General features: G+C 42.3%; 1 protein-coding gene across 1 annotated transcript; it reads right to left on the bottom strand.

Annotated features, from left to right (window-relative positions):
- Window positions 1–11: 11 nt before the first annotated feature.
- LOC112256269 (DNA-directed RNA polymerase II subunit RPB2-like) lies at window positions 12–15515 on the bottom strand. Its single transcript, XM_024429404.2, has 24 exons — window positions 15370–15515; window positions 14839–14911; window positions 14578–14728; window positions 14359–14471; window positions 14028–14247; window positions 11307–11465; window positions 11043–11207; window positions 10762–10958; window positions 5816–5935; window positions 5472–5658; window positions 5199–5342; window positions 4876–5015; window positions 4640–4751; window positions 4145–4498; window positions 3795–3963; window positions 3578–3674; window positions 3401–3495; window positions 2983–3233; window positions 2208–2297; window positions 1775–1882; window positions 1391–1504; window positions 1121–1281; window positions 682–877; window positions 12–374 (listed from the first exon to the last, which is right to left on the bottom strand). The coding sequence occupies exons 1-24, from the start codon at window positions 15386–15388 to the stop codon at window positions 285–287; spliced, it is 3525 nt and encodes a 1174-aa protein (XP_024285172.2). The 5' UTR covers window positions 15389–15515; the 3' UTR covers window positions 12–284.
- Window positions 15516–15610: the final 95 nt, after the last annotated feature.

The raw sequence follows: 15610 nt of genomic DNA, 5'->3' as shown, positions 1-15610 counted from the left end.
AAAATACAGTGTGACAGCACATTAATAAACATTTATTCTAGTTTTACAAAAATAACAGACGATCTTCCTTCTTTTCCAAAACTGTGATATCACAACAAAAATACTTTTGCAGACAAAAACACAAGCCTGACCATTAGCATCAAAACAAGTTGACTGTTGCTTTTAGTTTTAAATCAGTCTCCTGTTTCTCCAGCTCTCCCACTGTAGAGATAAGTGATGTCCTCTACATTCCTTCCACACATAATTGAATTCCCGTCGACTCGAAAAGGGGCTCGGTAGTGCTCCTAACTGGTCATCATACGAGGGGCGATACTCATGGACATGAGCTCCTGGAAGAGCAGCTTGCAGGCGTACGGCATTCTGACCAGGGAGATCTGAAAAGGTTACATTGTACATTATCTTAATCAATAAATCTTCAGAAACAAAACTAAGGCTAGAGGCCCAGAGTCAAGATTTTTTATAGGCTAGTCATTTTTGAACACTAATCTATAGGACACATTTCACTATAATGTATTGTAGTTAGAATCAGAATTGGCATAGTTAATGTAATAAAAAGGTAGTAACAACAAATTAATAGGCCGACCTAAGCATAAACTATGTTAAATAAATGTGAAATGAAATAAACAAATAAAATAAAAAAACAGGGATAACAGGGACACTGGTGGTGGTGTTGACACGTACCTGTGTTTTGTTGCGACAGCCCCTGCACTCGTAGGTGTGCGTGCGGGTGTTGGCGATGGCCATGAGGCCACATAGGTTGCAGACGTGGACCTGGTAGGGGTCGGACGCCTCGAACAGCCTCTCACGCAGGAACTGAGCCGCGCCGTGGGCAATCTGACAATCGCGCTCCATCTCCCCAAAACGAAGACCTCCGTCACTGGGTGGACAGATGACAGCATGGTTAGTAAAGTGGGCCAAAATCAGGGCCTGTATTAACAAAGCATCTGATCGAGGATCTAGTGCTTTTATTATAATCTAAAAAGACAGAACTGATCATAGATCAGCTCCTACTTAAAAAGTCACTTTATGTATACGAGCTCAGAAATGCATACCCAGTGCACTCACAGAGTGCCATAAAAGGGGAAAAAGTCAGATGTTAAATAATTATTCGTGTTCTTACCGTGATCTGCCCTCCATGGGCTGTCTGTTGAGGATCTGGACTGGGCCTCGGGCCCGAGAGTGGATCTTATCGTCCACCATGTGCTTCAGGCGCTGGTAGTATGTGGGCCCGAGGAAGATCTGAGAGGTAATCTTACGGCCGGTGAAGCCGTTGTACAACACCTAGAGGGGAAAGATGAAGCCAGTCAATTGGAATCTCTCGACAGACTAGTGTCAAGTAGCTACTATAGAAAAGTAGGATGTGAATGGTAAAGGAGGCTGACATCCTGACCTCGTTGCCCCTCAGGTGATATCCGTATTCAGACAGCAGGTTGGAGACTTTCTGCACATTGACCGCATCGTTGAAAGGCGTGGCGTCACCAATCTCCCCTTTGTTGGCTGAAACCTACAAGGTGAAAGGAGGACGGGAAGGTGGAAACGTTGCTACAAGATGACTGCCATCCGCAACACTTGATTTACATAACGTCAAAAAAAAATTAAAATGCTCTGCTTGATTTTTTTTATTTAACAAATTCTCGCTGACCTTTGTCATTTGTAAAAGATCTAATCTAGACGACAGACAATCCTACTGGTTTTACTTATGATCACATTAAGAGGTCTAGTAAAAAGGGAGTAAAAGTTGAAGTGGGTGGAGGAGTCAGACAGGCGACAGTACCTTGCCCTGCAGGCACTCAATCAAATGGCCGACTGTCATACGAGAGGGGATGGCGTGGGGGTTGATGATGATGTCTGGGGTAATTCCCTCGCAAGTGAAGGGCATGTCCTGCGGAAAGCATCGGAAACAATGGACTTTACAAAGACTTCTGCACGTGGGTTCCAATTTTCGGAACCAGTTCATCTAAGGGATATCCTCTGACAGGAACGTGGCACATTCTTCCATGTTATATTTCAAATCAGTTTTATAGTACATACTCCTTCTGGGATGTTGCTTAGCATTTCCTGTGAAGAGACCTTTGTTTTGTATTTATGTTCAGTCTAAACACAATACGTCTCTAGACAATTGACCAGACAGCCTGGCTCAATGACACACTGTGTAGTCTAGTGAGGAGTCGGTAGACGAGGCATGAGGAACATGTCTAATACTTCACCTCCTGTCTGTACTGAATACCACAGGTACCCTTCTGCCCGTGTCGACTGGCAAACTTGTCACCGATCTGGGGGATACGAACAGAGCGAACCTGGCAAGAAAAAAATAAATGGAGTCAAGTTAAATCCTGCCACAAGTAGACAGATGAGTGGCATGTGTAAGGAGGCCTCATAACCTTCAAATCTAACTTTATTTGTCACATACAGCAGATGTTATTTGCAGGTGTAGCAAAACGCTGGGTGTTTCTAGCTGTGAAGTAAGGATAGAGGGTGCAATATTCCGTCAGTGGAGTTCATGTTTTATTTAGTCAATCTGTCAACAACTCTGATTTGGCTTCTTTGTCTCGTTGCTTCTATGGAAGCAATTTGGGGGGGGGGCAGGTAGCCTAGTGGTTAGAAACATTGGACCAATAATAATTGCTGGATCGAATCCCCAAGCTGACAAGGTAAATATCTGTCGTTCTGCCCTTGAACAAGGCATTTAACCCACTGTTCCCTGGTAGGTCGTCATTGGAAATCATTTGTTCTTAACTGATTTGTCAAGTTAAATAAAGGTTACACACACACACAATCCTGCTTGTGAAACTCAAGTCATGGTTAATTCAAACCTGCCCCTACTGTGGATGTAATTCCTGCCTACCCTAAACTTGACAAATGAGAAGTAAGAGCTGTCAACAGGAGTAATTTGTTACCATGTTTGTTTTTAAATTTTTACAGCCTACTACCTGCGTTGTCAAAATGTCACTACTGGGAAAATCTAGAGGACTCAGGCCTCACCCTAATCTTGCAAAACTTGTAGCCCTCCTGGTTGAGGGTGACCATGACTTGGTCCACGATGCCCGTCTCGCTGGTGCGGAGGAAGGTGCTGCAGTCCCTCTTGGTGTAGCGCCGGTTGGTGCTGTCCAGCTCATCGTCGTTCTCCGGCAGGGTCACCGTCTTGCCGATGATGACGTCCTCGCCGGAAACACGCACTCCGGGAGCTATTAAGCCGTCGTCGTCCAGCTTGTCGTAAATGGCGTGCCTCATGCCTGGGGGAAGGGGAAGATCATTGGGTTGTTCAATGAGAAATTCTCTTCGTATGAATGCCAATTTAATAGAAGTTGCAGATGGAAAATGTATGAGATGATGGAAATAGGCTCTGGTTTAATGGCTGACTCCTTTACATTTTTAAGATGCCAAGATGCCTAGGACGTACCCGAACAGGTTTCGCGTGAGGGTTTTTCAAAGATTTCCTCCTGATCGAAGCCTTTCTTTGACTCCTGCTCTTTGTAGGAGCGGTAGAACACAGACCTGAAATAAAAACACTTATTTACACATTTTGTCTTAAGTCATTTTCACAGCAAAGTGCAGGTCTTCAAATCACAGCACAAACCTGAAGAATCCACGGTCCACCGCAGAGCGGTTCATGATGACAGAGTCCTCCTGGTTGTAGCCAGTGTACGCCGCAATAGCCACAATCGAGTTGATGCCTAAACCAAGCACAAATGGAGGATTTCAACGAGCCAGAACTAGAAAAACGGCAGACATTTTTAGGTCAGAGTTAAAAAAAGTGTAATTGGCTGCCAATTCTGCAGCGCTCCAGCTCTCACCTGCAGGGAGCTCTCTGAAACGTAGGTACTCCATAGAGCGGGTGGTGACTAAGGGTTTTTGGGGGTAGTAGAGCACGTGGGCCAGGGTGTCCATCCGCACGTGGAAGTTGGTGATGTACACACCCATGGCTTGTTTACCCATAGCAGACTGGTATGTGTTTCTGGGAGACTACATGGGAAAAGGTGGGGGGATGTATTCATTGATTTACAGTTCAAATGGATGGATAAAAATCTTAATTTAGGATGTTTCATAGCATAGATATTAACAGTCTCTTGCCATTGCATCTATTCAAATCAGCCCCAATAAGAAAATCTATTTTAGGAGCATATTTTTGTTGTTGTTGCTGTACCTGGTTGTGATCGGGGAAGGGGATGATGGAAGCACAGACTCCCAGGATCATGGAGGGGTGGATCTCACAGTGGCTGTATGTAGAACAGTAGGCCACGCCCTTCTCCTGGAGGTCATCAGGGGTCATGGCCAGCATTACAGTCTCCTCCTCCAGGGTGTCGATGTACTCCACCACACCGCTGGCCACCAGGTCCTGCCAACTGTAGTTGTTGTACTCCCTCTCCTTCAGCTGGTCGATGTGTCTCCTTTTCAGCAGCAGCTTTTGCTTCTCTACGATCAGCAGAGGACGACAGATCCTCCCGGCGTCCGTGTAGATGCGGATCTCCCTCTCTCGGATGTCTCTGATCATGGACACCTAGAAAACGGGTAATAGTGTATGAGAAAATAGAACACCTGAAAAAGGGGATATTGTGTTTTTATGTGTAGGTTAATTTAATAATAAAATAATGAAAATGTCAGAAAAGTCCTGAAAATCTGGAAAAATTCTCTCTCTTACCTCAGACACAATGATGTCCATCTGCCTCCTCAGTTTCCTCAGTGTGTTCATCAGCTGCTCTGGGTCCTTGTGTATGCCCACCCAACAGCCATTGACAAATATCTTTGTGGCACTGTTAGGGTAGAATTAATGGAAAACATAAAATGCAGATAAAATGGGTTGACAAACTTTTCAGACACATGACAATGTTTTTCTGTATTAATAAAGAGCAGTGTGCTGCCATCTGCTGGACTCACTCCGCAATGGCTGCCGGTGAGATCTCCTCCAGGTTCTCCATGCTCCACTCCTCCAAGAACTCCAGGATGGGAGAGGGCTGGGAGCCCACAGAGATGTAGGCCATGAGGGCCAGGTTCTTCACTAGGCCTACAGCATGACCCTGGGAAATAAGACAGGGAGGGGACATAAAAATGGGGGACAAAATAAGCAGGGACAACACTTTCAATGTCAATTGTAAGTGAGAGCTTAGCTCCTTGTGGGTAACATTACAATTTGTCATCATACAACAACTGACCCCCTTGATAAGGAACATAAATGTGATTTGGAGTGGTATTGGGCATACCTCCGGGGTCTCAGCAGGGCACACCATGCCCCACAGCGTGTTGTGAAGCTGCCGGGGCTTGGCTAGCTTGCCGTCCCTACCGATGGGGGAGTTCACACGACGAAGGTGAGAGAGGGTGGAGGCGAAGGTCAAGCGGTTCAGCACCTAAAAACAGACGAGGAATGTTGTAATTTTTAATGACGATAAACAAAATCATCTTTTCGCAGCATAACGGAAAACTAAGCTGTAACTATATAGGGATGTGTACCAGATGTTTTCTGCCCTGTGTGTTACCTGGGACACTCCAGCTCTGGCCTGATGGGCCTTCTTGACGTCACCCCAGTTCCCTGTGGCCAGAGAGTACTTCAGGCCGTCGGAGATGATTCGTGTCTTGATGGCCAACTCCAGGTTGAAGTCCTTCCCTCGGTCAATAAACTTTTGGGCGTAGATGCGGATCTCTTTCAGCAGGTTCTTGAACATTCTAAATGGGTCCAAACAAATAAAACATTTAAAAAAAAGCTTCCATACATAATCACCAAATTCTCAGTTTGGATAGGAGTGCGGCTTACAAAAAGTTGCACTACATCTGAAATGAAATCTTTCTAGACATTTTATAGATGTGTTTCTTTAGGACTTACCCACGGAACAGGAAAGCCAACAGCGGCCCAGCCAAGTCTAGTCTCTTGTTGCCATAGTGATCCCTGTCGTCCAGCTCTCTTCTGCCCAGGGCCGCTAATAGGAGTCTGTGGACCATGTACCTGCAAACAGACACAGATACACCACCGAGTTACATCGATACGTCCAGCAACAACATAAAGACCATTGCATGAGGTAATAGAACACCGTCATAACCGTAGAATTACATAAAGAATGTCCAACAGAGACCTGGTGAGTTACACGATCTCTATGGCAGTGGTTTCAACCTGTGATCAACAAAGTTTGTAATAAAGTAAAAAAGTTTCATATTGCAGTGTTATATACAATTTGATATTACTTTTCACAACACAAACCATTTAACAGATATCCATCTGTAATAATGGGGGGGTCCAACTTTTAAAATATTTTCAGGTGACTCTCCCTTGTACTGTCAAATAAATTGAACACCCCCCCCATCATAGAATTAACTCAAAATAATGTTTTAGACCACAAATAACAATAACTGCGTTTATAAACGTGGATATCGACTTCGCCACTTCAGCATGCTTTTGTGGCATAGTTTGATGCCATGCAGGGCTGCACAGATGATCGCACTCTCCCTGCTGGTTTCATTACTTCACGATCAGAGCCGCTTGCAGACAGTGATCAGCTAGGGTGGAATCAGATTTTCAACATTTTTACGCCATATTTATAATTATATAAAAATATATACAACATTTTTTTCCCACCAACAGGTTTCTGTGCCAATGCACCACACAACCAATAAACAAAACATACGAATACGAGCACTTCAATATCATGGTTTGCGTTTTCAACACCACAATAAATAGACTACGTCAATCTCAACAGAAAACACATCCATGTCCCATTCTTCTCTGCAGATCCTCTCAAGCTCTGTCAGGTTGGATGGGGAGCATGGCTGGAGAGCTATTTTCAAGTCTCTCCAGAGATGTTAGATCGGTTTTAAGTCCAGGCTCTAGCTGGGCCACTCAATGACATTCATAGACTTGTCCCGAAGCCACTCCTGCATTGTCTTGTTGGCTATGTGCTTAGGGTCGTTGTCCTGATGGAAGGTGAACCTTCACCCCAGTCGGAGGTCTTGAGCACTCTGGAGGGAAAACCCTTGTACATTATCCCATCCCAGAGTTGCGGTTTCATCAAATTTACTTGTTGCAGATAAAAGTATGTGCCTAAACACATAGTGCACATAAAAAATACTTTGAGACGAAATTCCCCATGTACTGATTAAAAAAACACAAGTTAAATGGGTTTCCGTGGCATTTTCAACTCTACTGATGGTTTCGTCACAAAAAAAGTTGAGTAGGTGTGCGCGCCCACTCTGGTATTGGTACATGCACGCTAGCCAACAGGTTGCAGATACAGTGCAGGTATATCCTACTACAGGAGATTATTATAGACATAAATGCAAGATTATTTCTATTTGTCAAATGGCAGCCAAGCATCACTTACCAAGCCACCAGAATAAGACCCTCCATATTTATTGAAAGGAGCATCAACCTCATCACTGAAATTCTACCCTGTGAAGTTCATCATAATTGATTTAATCTGTCATGCATTTTTTTATCCAACATGTAGGCTACTTTACTGCATAAAAAAGGTTGGTTGGAAACCTGGTTAATGTCAAGCCATTTTGCAGATGCTGGGATTATATTTTGGATGAATCTGTGCATTCCTACAGGAGACTTTTGAAGTAGCCTAATCAGATTAAAACATTGTGACTGGTTGTGTTAATGCCACATACAAAAAAGGTAACCCATTTTAAAAAGTGAAATGATAAATATTTCCGCCATAGTGAAGCTTTCGGTTCTAGGTGCGCGAGGAATAGCCACTGGGCTTGGAGAGGAGGCTGAACATGTGTTAAGATTCCTGAATAACTAGGCCTGCCGGGAGCATACAGTTGAAATCTAAAGTTCACATACACCTTAGCCAAATACATTTAAACTCAATTTTACACAATTCCTGACATTTAATCCTAGTAAACATTCCCTGTCTTTGGTCAGTTAGGATCATCAATTTATTTTAATAATGTGAAATGTCAGAATAATAGTAGACAGAATGATTTATTTCAGCTTTTATTTCACATTCCCAGTGGGTCAGAAGTTTACATACACTCAATTAGTATTTGGTAGCATTGCCTTTAAAATTGTTTAACTTGGGTCAAACGTTTCAGGTAGCCTTCCACAAGCTTCCCACAATAAGTTTGGTGAATTTTGGCCCAGAGCTGGTTTAACTGAGTCAGATTTGTAGGCCTTCTTGCTCACACACGCTTTTTCAGTTCTGCCCACAGATTTTCTATGGGATTGAGGTCAGGGCTTTGTGATGGCCACTCCAATACCATGACTTTGTTGTTCTTAAGCCATTTTGCCACAACTATGAAAGTATGCTTGGGGTCATTGTCTATTTGGAAGACCCATTTGCGACCAAGCTTTAACCTCCTGACTGATGTCTTGAGATGTTGCTTCAATATATCCACATCATTTTCCTGCCTCATGATGCCATCTATTTTGTGAAGTACACCAGTCCCTCCTGCAGCAAAGCATCCCCACAACATGATGCTGCCACCCCCGTGCTTCACGGTTGGGATGGTGTTCTTCGGCTAGCAAGCCTCCCCCTTTTTCCTCCAAACATAACGATGGTCATTATGGCCAAATGGTTCTATTTTTGTTTCATCAGACCAGAGTACATTTCTTCAAAAAGTACGATCTTCGTCCTTATATGCAGTTGCAAACCGTAGTCTGGCTTTTTATGGCGGTTTTGGAGCAGTGGCTTCTTCCTTGCTGAGCGGCCTTTCAGGTTATGTCGATATAGGACTCGTTTTACTGTGGATATAGATACTTTGTACCCATTTCCTCCAGCATCTTCACAAGGTCCTTTGCTGTTGTTCTGGGATTGATTTGAACTTGTTGCACCAAAGTACGTTCATCTCCAGGAGACAGAACGCACCTCCTTACCTGAGCAGTATGACGGCTGTGTGGTCCCATGGTGTTTATACTCGCGTACTATTGTACGGAAATTGCTCCCAAGGATGAACCAGACTTGTTGAGGTCTACAATTCTTGGCTGATTTCTTTTGATTTTCCCATGATGTCAGGCAAAGAGGCACTGAGTTTGAAGGTAGGCCTTGAAATACATCCAGAAGTACACCTCCAATTGACTCAAATTATGTCAATTATCCTATCAGAAGCTTCTAAAGCCATGACATCATTTTCTGGATTTTCCCAAGCTGTTTAAAGTCACAGTCTACTTAGTGTATGTACATTTCTGACCCACTGGAATTGTGATACAGTGAATTATAAGTGAAATAATTTGTCTTTAAACAATTGTTGGAAAAATTACTTGTGTCATGCACAAAGTAGATGTCCTAACCGACTTGCCAAAACTATAGTTTGTTAATAAGACATTTGTGGAGTGGTTGAAAAACAAGTTTTAATGACTCCAACCTAAGTGTATGTAAACTCCCGACGTATGTGGCCACATTATTGTAGGACGACTTGGGAGAAGGATGATCTACAGAGAGCACATTCAGCAACAGAAGTAAAAATACAGCCAGTCCGGCCTGCTACCGGGCCTTTCTAGACCTTATAAACTGTTGAGAGTAGACCAACAACTGATCCAAATGTGATTAAACATTTGAATCACACAGCTTTTGCACTGTTATTCAAATGACATTTTCACTGCAGCCTAGAGTAGATTTTTTACTCACTTGAGAACAATAATGCAATTATTCATTGCATCGTGGTGTTGTAGGCTAGTCTAGGTAAGATAATTGTATTGTCCCTAAACAAGATCAACAGGGGAGCTTTCTTAGTTGGGTTTCATGTCATCACTTTTCTTTCATGCAATGATGCCAGTGGTGTAAAGTACTTATTAAGTAAAAAAATACTGTAATGTACTACTTAGTCGTTTTTTGGGGTATCTTTACTTTACCATTTATATTTGACAACTTCTACTTTCCTAAAGAAAATAATGTTTGAATCCATACATTTTCCCTGTCACCCAAAAGAACTCATTACATTTTGAACGCTTTGTGAGCAGGACAGAAAAATGGTCCAATTCACACACGGAAAACATCCTTGGTCATCCCTACTGTCTCTGGTCTGGAGGACTCACTAAAACACAAATGCTTGGTTTGTATATATCGGATTGTTTGAGTGCGCCCCTGGCATTGTGCCATCTGGTTTGCTTAATATAAGGATTCTGAAATGATTTAGACTTTTGATACTTAAAGTACATTTAAAACTAAATACTTTTAGACTTTTACTCAAGTAGTATTTTACTGGGTAAATTTCACTCGAGTCATTTTCTATTAAGGTATTTTTACTACCGCATGAAAATTGGGTACTTTTTCCCACCACTGAATGATGCACCTGGCCTGTCCGCTGCCTATCTGCTATTACTATTTATTCTTGTGGATTCATATTTAAAACATTGACAAAGCTTTGAATGCTTTTATATGTGGTATAATTGCTCGTTAGCCTGTTGCAGAGCTGGACAAACGATCCACCTACCACTAATGTCACTTTAAATGGTGGATAGAGGGCAGGAGAGACCGTTAGACTGTATTGACCTTTGGAACAGTAAAAGTTAGCACATGGAAAAGCGTAGTTCATAAAGGAAGTGACACACCACCTTGATATAGGGGTGCATGCAAGCGGATGAAGAAATTTGGATAGAATGGAAGACATTATATAGTAAAACCTGTAAAAGAGCAAAAATTAACTAGGAGAAAAAAGTTTGACCAACCTTCCCTATTTTGGACTACCCCTCCCCCCAATAAATTGCAATCTGTCCCGAAAATATTTTGTCCTCAAGAGTTTATTGACATGATTTGGTGGTCCCCGGAATGGAACAGATTGGGAATGCCTGCTCCATGGTCATTACATTAATATAACATAATAAATACTCACCCTAAGAAATAGGCCTTCTTGGTCTCACAGAAGTCACTGACTCCGACGTGGGGGAGCACCTCCTTCTGCAGCACCTCTTTGGCGTACTTGATCCTCCTCTCCTTGGTGACACCGGGCTTGGCACCACGAGAGCCGATGAAGTTCAGCGCCACGTTCTGCTCCTGGATCACAAAGGCCTCGTCCAGGGATGGTTTGACCTGGTGGAGCACAGCACGTCAGATAAGTAGTGTGTGTGTGTGGTGTGTTTCCTGTATCTAGAACATCCTAGACAAGAGATTTACCATCTCCATCATCTCAGGGTCGTCAAAGTCGTAGATGATGTGCTCCAGGATGTCTCTGTCGGACACAAAGCCCAGGGCTCGGAACACTATGATGATGGGCACTTCCTGTCTGATGTAGGGCAGAGTGGACACGATCCTCTGACCAATGGCACTTTTCTTCACCCCCTGGGAGAAAAAGAAACAAAACAAAATGTTGACATGTAAATATCTGGGACGGTAGCAAATTTGCCAGTAAATTTAGGACCAGGTATATCTGTTTCTCACCTGTCCTCCCCTGGCCATCATGCTGACCCAGATGGAGCTGGTGGGGCGCGATGAGTTTTCCAGGCAGGAGCGGCACTCCCCTGTGTACGCATACTTTGAGTCCTTCTTGGCGAAGACGTACACTGTGTTCGTGGCCATCTTCTCCTGGGCGATCAGAACCTGCAAACCAAACAAGGCAATTCCTATCAATAGCCCAATTGCAAAAGCTTGTGTTAGTGCTCACTCATTAAAACCAGGGTTGGCTAGGTTCCTTTCTTAATGTAATCTGTTACAGTTTACTAGTTACCTGTCCAAAACTGTAATCAGTAACATAACTTTTGGATTACCTAAACTCAGTAACAATCTGATTACTTTCAGATGACTTTCCCCTTAAGATGCATTAGAAGACAAAAATGAATATTACCAATTGAACAACATCTACTGCAGGATAAATAAGTGTTAGAGTTTACATAGCTGGCCATAAATGGAGGTGGTATTTTACTTTATGGGTTGGTTATGTAGGCTTCTTCTAACCCATTGCTTGCTAGCACAGATAATAATACGATTAGGCTATATCTTTACATTAAAAACCAAAGTCTGTCAGATTTCTAGTCATTCCAATTCATTTAATACACCTTGATCTTCAAGAATAGGACTTGTAAATATAGAAATACAGATTAGCCAAACTGTTTTACCTGAGCATAACCAAAAACGAAGGACTTATTAACCTACTCTGTTTATGATTTTGTAGGCTACACCACTGCTGTCGTCCTTACCGCCAAGCATTTATTCAAATTGGATCATCTTTAAATTTCCGACAGCAGTAGGACCATTTAAAGAGATACAGTGCCTTCAGAAAGTATTAAGCCCTCAACTTATTCCACATTTTGTTGTGTTACAGCCTGAAATACAAAACTAAAATTGTTTTTAGAAATCTTATGAAATGTATTGAAAATGAAACAGAAATCTAATTTACACAAGTATTCATACCCCTGATCATTACATGTTAGAATCACCTTTGGCAGCTATTACAGCTGTGAGTCTTTATGGGTAAGTCTCTAAGAGCTTTTCACATCTGGATTGTGCAAGATTTGCAGATTTAAAAAAAAAAATTTAATTCTCCAAGCTCTGTCAAGTTGGTTGTCGATCATTGTTTCAAATCGTCATAGATTTGCATGCCTATTTGAGTCCAAACTGTAACTAGGCCACTCAGGAACATTCAATGTTATCTTGTTAAGAAATTCCAGAGTATATTTGGCCTTGCATTTTAGGTTATTGTCCTGCTGAAGGGTGAATTTTTCTCTCAGTGTCTGTTGGCAAGCAGACAACCAGAATTTGCCTGTGCTTAGCTCTATTCAGTTTATTTTTAGCCCCCCCCCCCAAAACAAATCGTAGTCCTTGCCGATGACAAGCATACCCCAGTCCTTGCCGATGACAAGCATACCCCATGACAAGCATACCTTGCCGATGACAAGCATACCTTGCCGATGACATGATGCATCCACCACCATACTTGGAACATTTTAAGAATGGTACTCCATGATGTGTTGGATTTGCCCCAAACAGGACATAAGGTTAATTTCTTAGCCACATTTTTTGCAGATTTGCTTTAGTGCCTGGTTGCAAACAGGATGCATGTTTTGGAATATTTGTATTCTGTACAGGCTTCCTTCTTTTCACTCTGTCAATTAAGTTAGTATTGTAGAGTAACTATAATGTTGTTGATCCATCCTCACAGTTCTATTACAGCCATTACATTCTGTAACTGTTTTAAAGTCACCATTGGCCTCATGGTGAAATCCCTGAGCGGTTTCCTTCCTCTCGGGCAACGGAGTTAGGAAGGACGCCTGTATCTTTGTAGTGACTGAGTGTATTGATCCAAAGCATAATAAATAACGTCACCGTGCTCAAAGGGAAATTGAATGTCTGCTTTTTATTTTAATCTACCAATAAGTGCCTGTCTTAGTAAGACACTGGAAAACCTCCCTGGTCTCTGTGGTTGAATCCGTGTTTGAAATTCCCTGCTTGACTTACAGATAATTAATTGTATGTGTGTGGTACAGAGATGAAGTAAATCATGATAAACACTACAATTGCAAACAGAGTCCATGCAACTTAAGCACACGTTTTGTCCTGAACTTATTTAGGCTTGCCATAACAAAAGGAGTTGAATACTTAGACTAATTTCAGCTTTTGTTTTTTAATTAATTTGTAAACATTTCTAAAAACATAATTCCACATTGACATTATGGGGTATTGTGTGTAGGCCAGTGACACCAAATCTCAATTTAATCCATTTTAAATTCAGGCTATAACACAAGAAAATGTGGAAAAATGTCAAGGGGCGTGAATACTTTCTGAAGCCACTGTAGCTTACAGAAGCCTATTCTTGCTTTTTTCTTGTGATCCTTCAAATGCATTTAGTGTGTCATCATAGTGGTCTTTGACTTGTGGTCAGACTCACTCAGGCGGAACAAACCTAAACTTGCACCTTTTTTCAATACTGATTTGAATGTCATATCATTGATAAAACAGGAAGGTGTCAAAGATTTTTTACACAAACATATTTTCTGAATTACTTTTTTTTTTTTTTTTTAAGTATCTGTCATCTGATTACAATATTTTTTCTGGTAACATATTACATTTCTTTCATAATATGTTACTCCCCAACCCTGATTGAAACATAGACTAAAGACAGGAATCTGCCCTGAAGTCCACCCTCTACTTTCTTTCTCCTTTTACCTTCTCTGACCCATTGATGATGAAGTAGCCCCCGGGGTCCAGTGGGCACTCGTTGAGCTCACACAGATCACGGTCTGTCAGGCCGCTGAGCAGGCAGTAGGTGGAGCGCAGCATGATCGGGATCTTGCCGATGAAGGTCTTCTGGTGCTGGGTCTGCAGCTGGTCCTCACCCTCCTTGATGATGGTCTTGGTGATGTCCACGTACAGTGGTGCAGAGTACCTGTATAATACAGATGTGGCCCTAGTTGGCACTGGCAGCACTGAAGGTTGCAAATGATGTGCAAGGGAGATTTATTGTGATAAAAGTATGGCCCCAAATGAGCAAACTTACGTAAGGTTCCTGAGTCTGGCCTCGTTGGGCATCATAGGCGACGGGGCTCCATCTCTTTCCCAATGAGTGGGTTTTGAAAGGTAGATCTGCTCAAACTTCAGCAAGTAGCGTGGCTGTAGAGCAACAAAAGGGGAGCGTTAACAGGGCATTAGTAAGTGCCCTCATAGAGAGAGGCAATACATGAAGCAGAATATCTGAAAGCGCCTGTCTGTCACTCACCGGATCCTCCACCTCACCAGAGGTGTGCTGGGCCTCAGCCTGCAGGTCAATGGGCGGGGCATCCTCCACGATCCTCTGCACAGACATCTGGATGAACTCGTCAAAGGAGTCCAGCTGCTGTCGCACCAGGCCCTTCTCATCAAAATAGGAACTGTAAGGCGCATCAGAGAGGATAGTGTTATTTGAACAAAAGCAAACTGCATAGTGTATGCCACATGAGAATACAACAAAAATAGGAGATAGGTAAGAGCATAATTTTACCTGATAACAATCCAGCAAGCTTCCTGCCATAAATCGGGGGTGATTTCATCCTCATCCTCATCGTATTGGATATCTGAGATCCCAGAATTTGGATAACAGATCACAGAAAAGACATCAAAGAAGAGCATATAGACGCAGTGACATAACATTAGCCAAGGTCCTAACTAGTTCATGGAGTTTCCTACAGCACAACTGATAAGACACAAAGAAAGGTATTTTAAATCTGCAGACCTCAAAGACTTTATTCAATATGACATGATGTGATTTGATTTTCATATAAGTAGGCCTAGTTGAAAGTGTGATTATAGCTAGGTGTTTAGTCTGGTGAAACCAACCAACTAATTATAACTAGGCAATTAGTTAACCTCGCAAGCTACATAGCACTAGTATGCTTGCTAGCTACTGTAGCTATCTATTCTTGGTGATGCGCATATTAGCCTGTATGCTAACTAGATAGCTAGCAGCAAGCTAGCTAACTACATTATGTAAAAAATAACACATTCGACTCAAATGGCTGAAATACCAACAAACCTTCATCTTGGTCATACATGGTTACTGCTGATTCCCTCTCGTGTTCGCATAAATAAGCAGAAACCGACTTTTAAATCATCAACAGTGTCTGATTCAACGCTGTCTAACGTTACACACTTTGCTAAATGAACACACAAAATAAAATATCGATGGTCAAGCCTGAACGTCACTTCCTATATCAAAGTTATTATTTTAATGTGCAAGAAATTAGTGTTAACTAAATATATTTATTACTCTGATC

Source organism: Oncorhynchus tshawytscha, linkage group LG08, assembly GCF_018296145.1.
Source record: "Oncorhynchus tshawytscha isolate Ot180627B linkage group LG08, Otsh_v2.0, whole genome shotgun sequence".
NCBI lineage: Eukaryota > Metazoa > Chordata > Actinopteri > Salmoniformes > Salmonidae > Oncorhynchus > Oncorhynchus tshawytscha.
The sequence above is the reverse complement of the archived record's forward strand: the minus strand, read 5'-3'. Positions and strand labels throughout refer to the sequence as shown.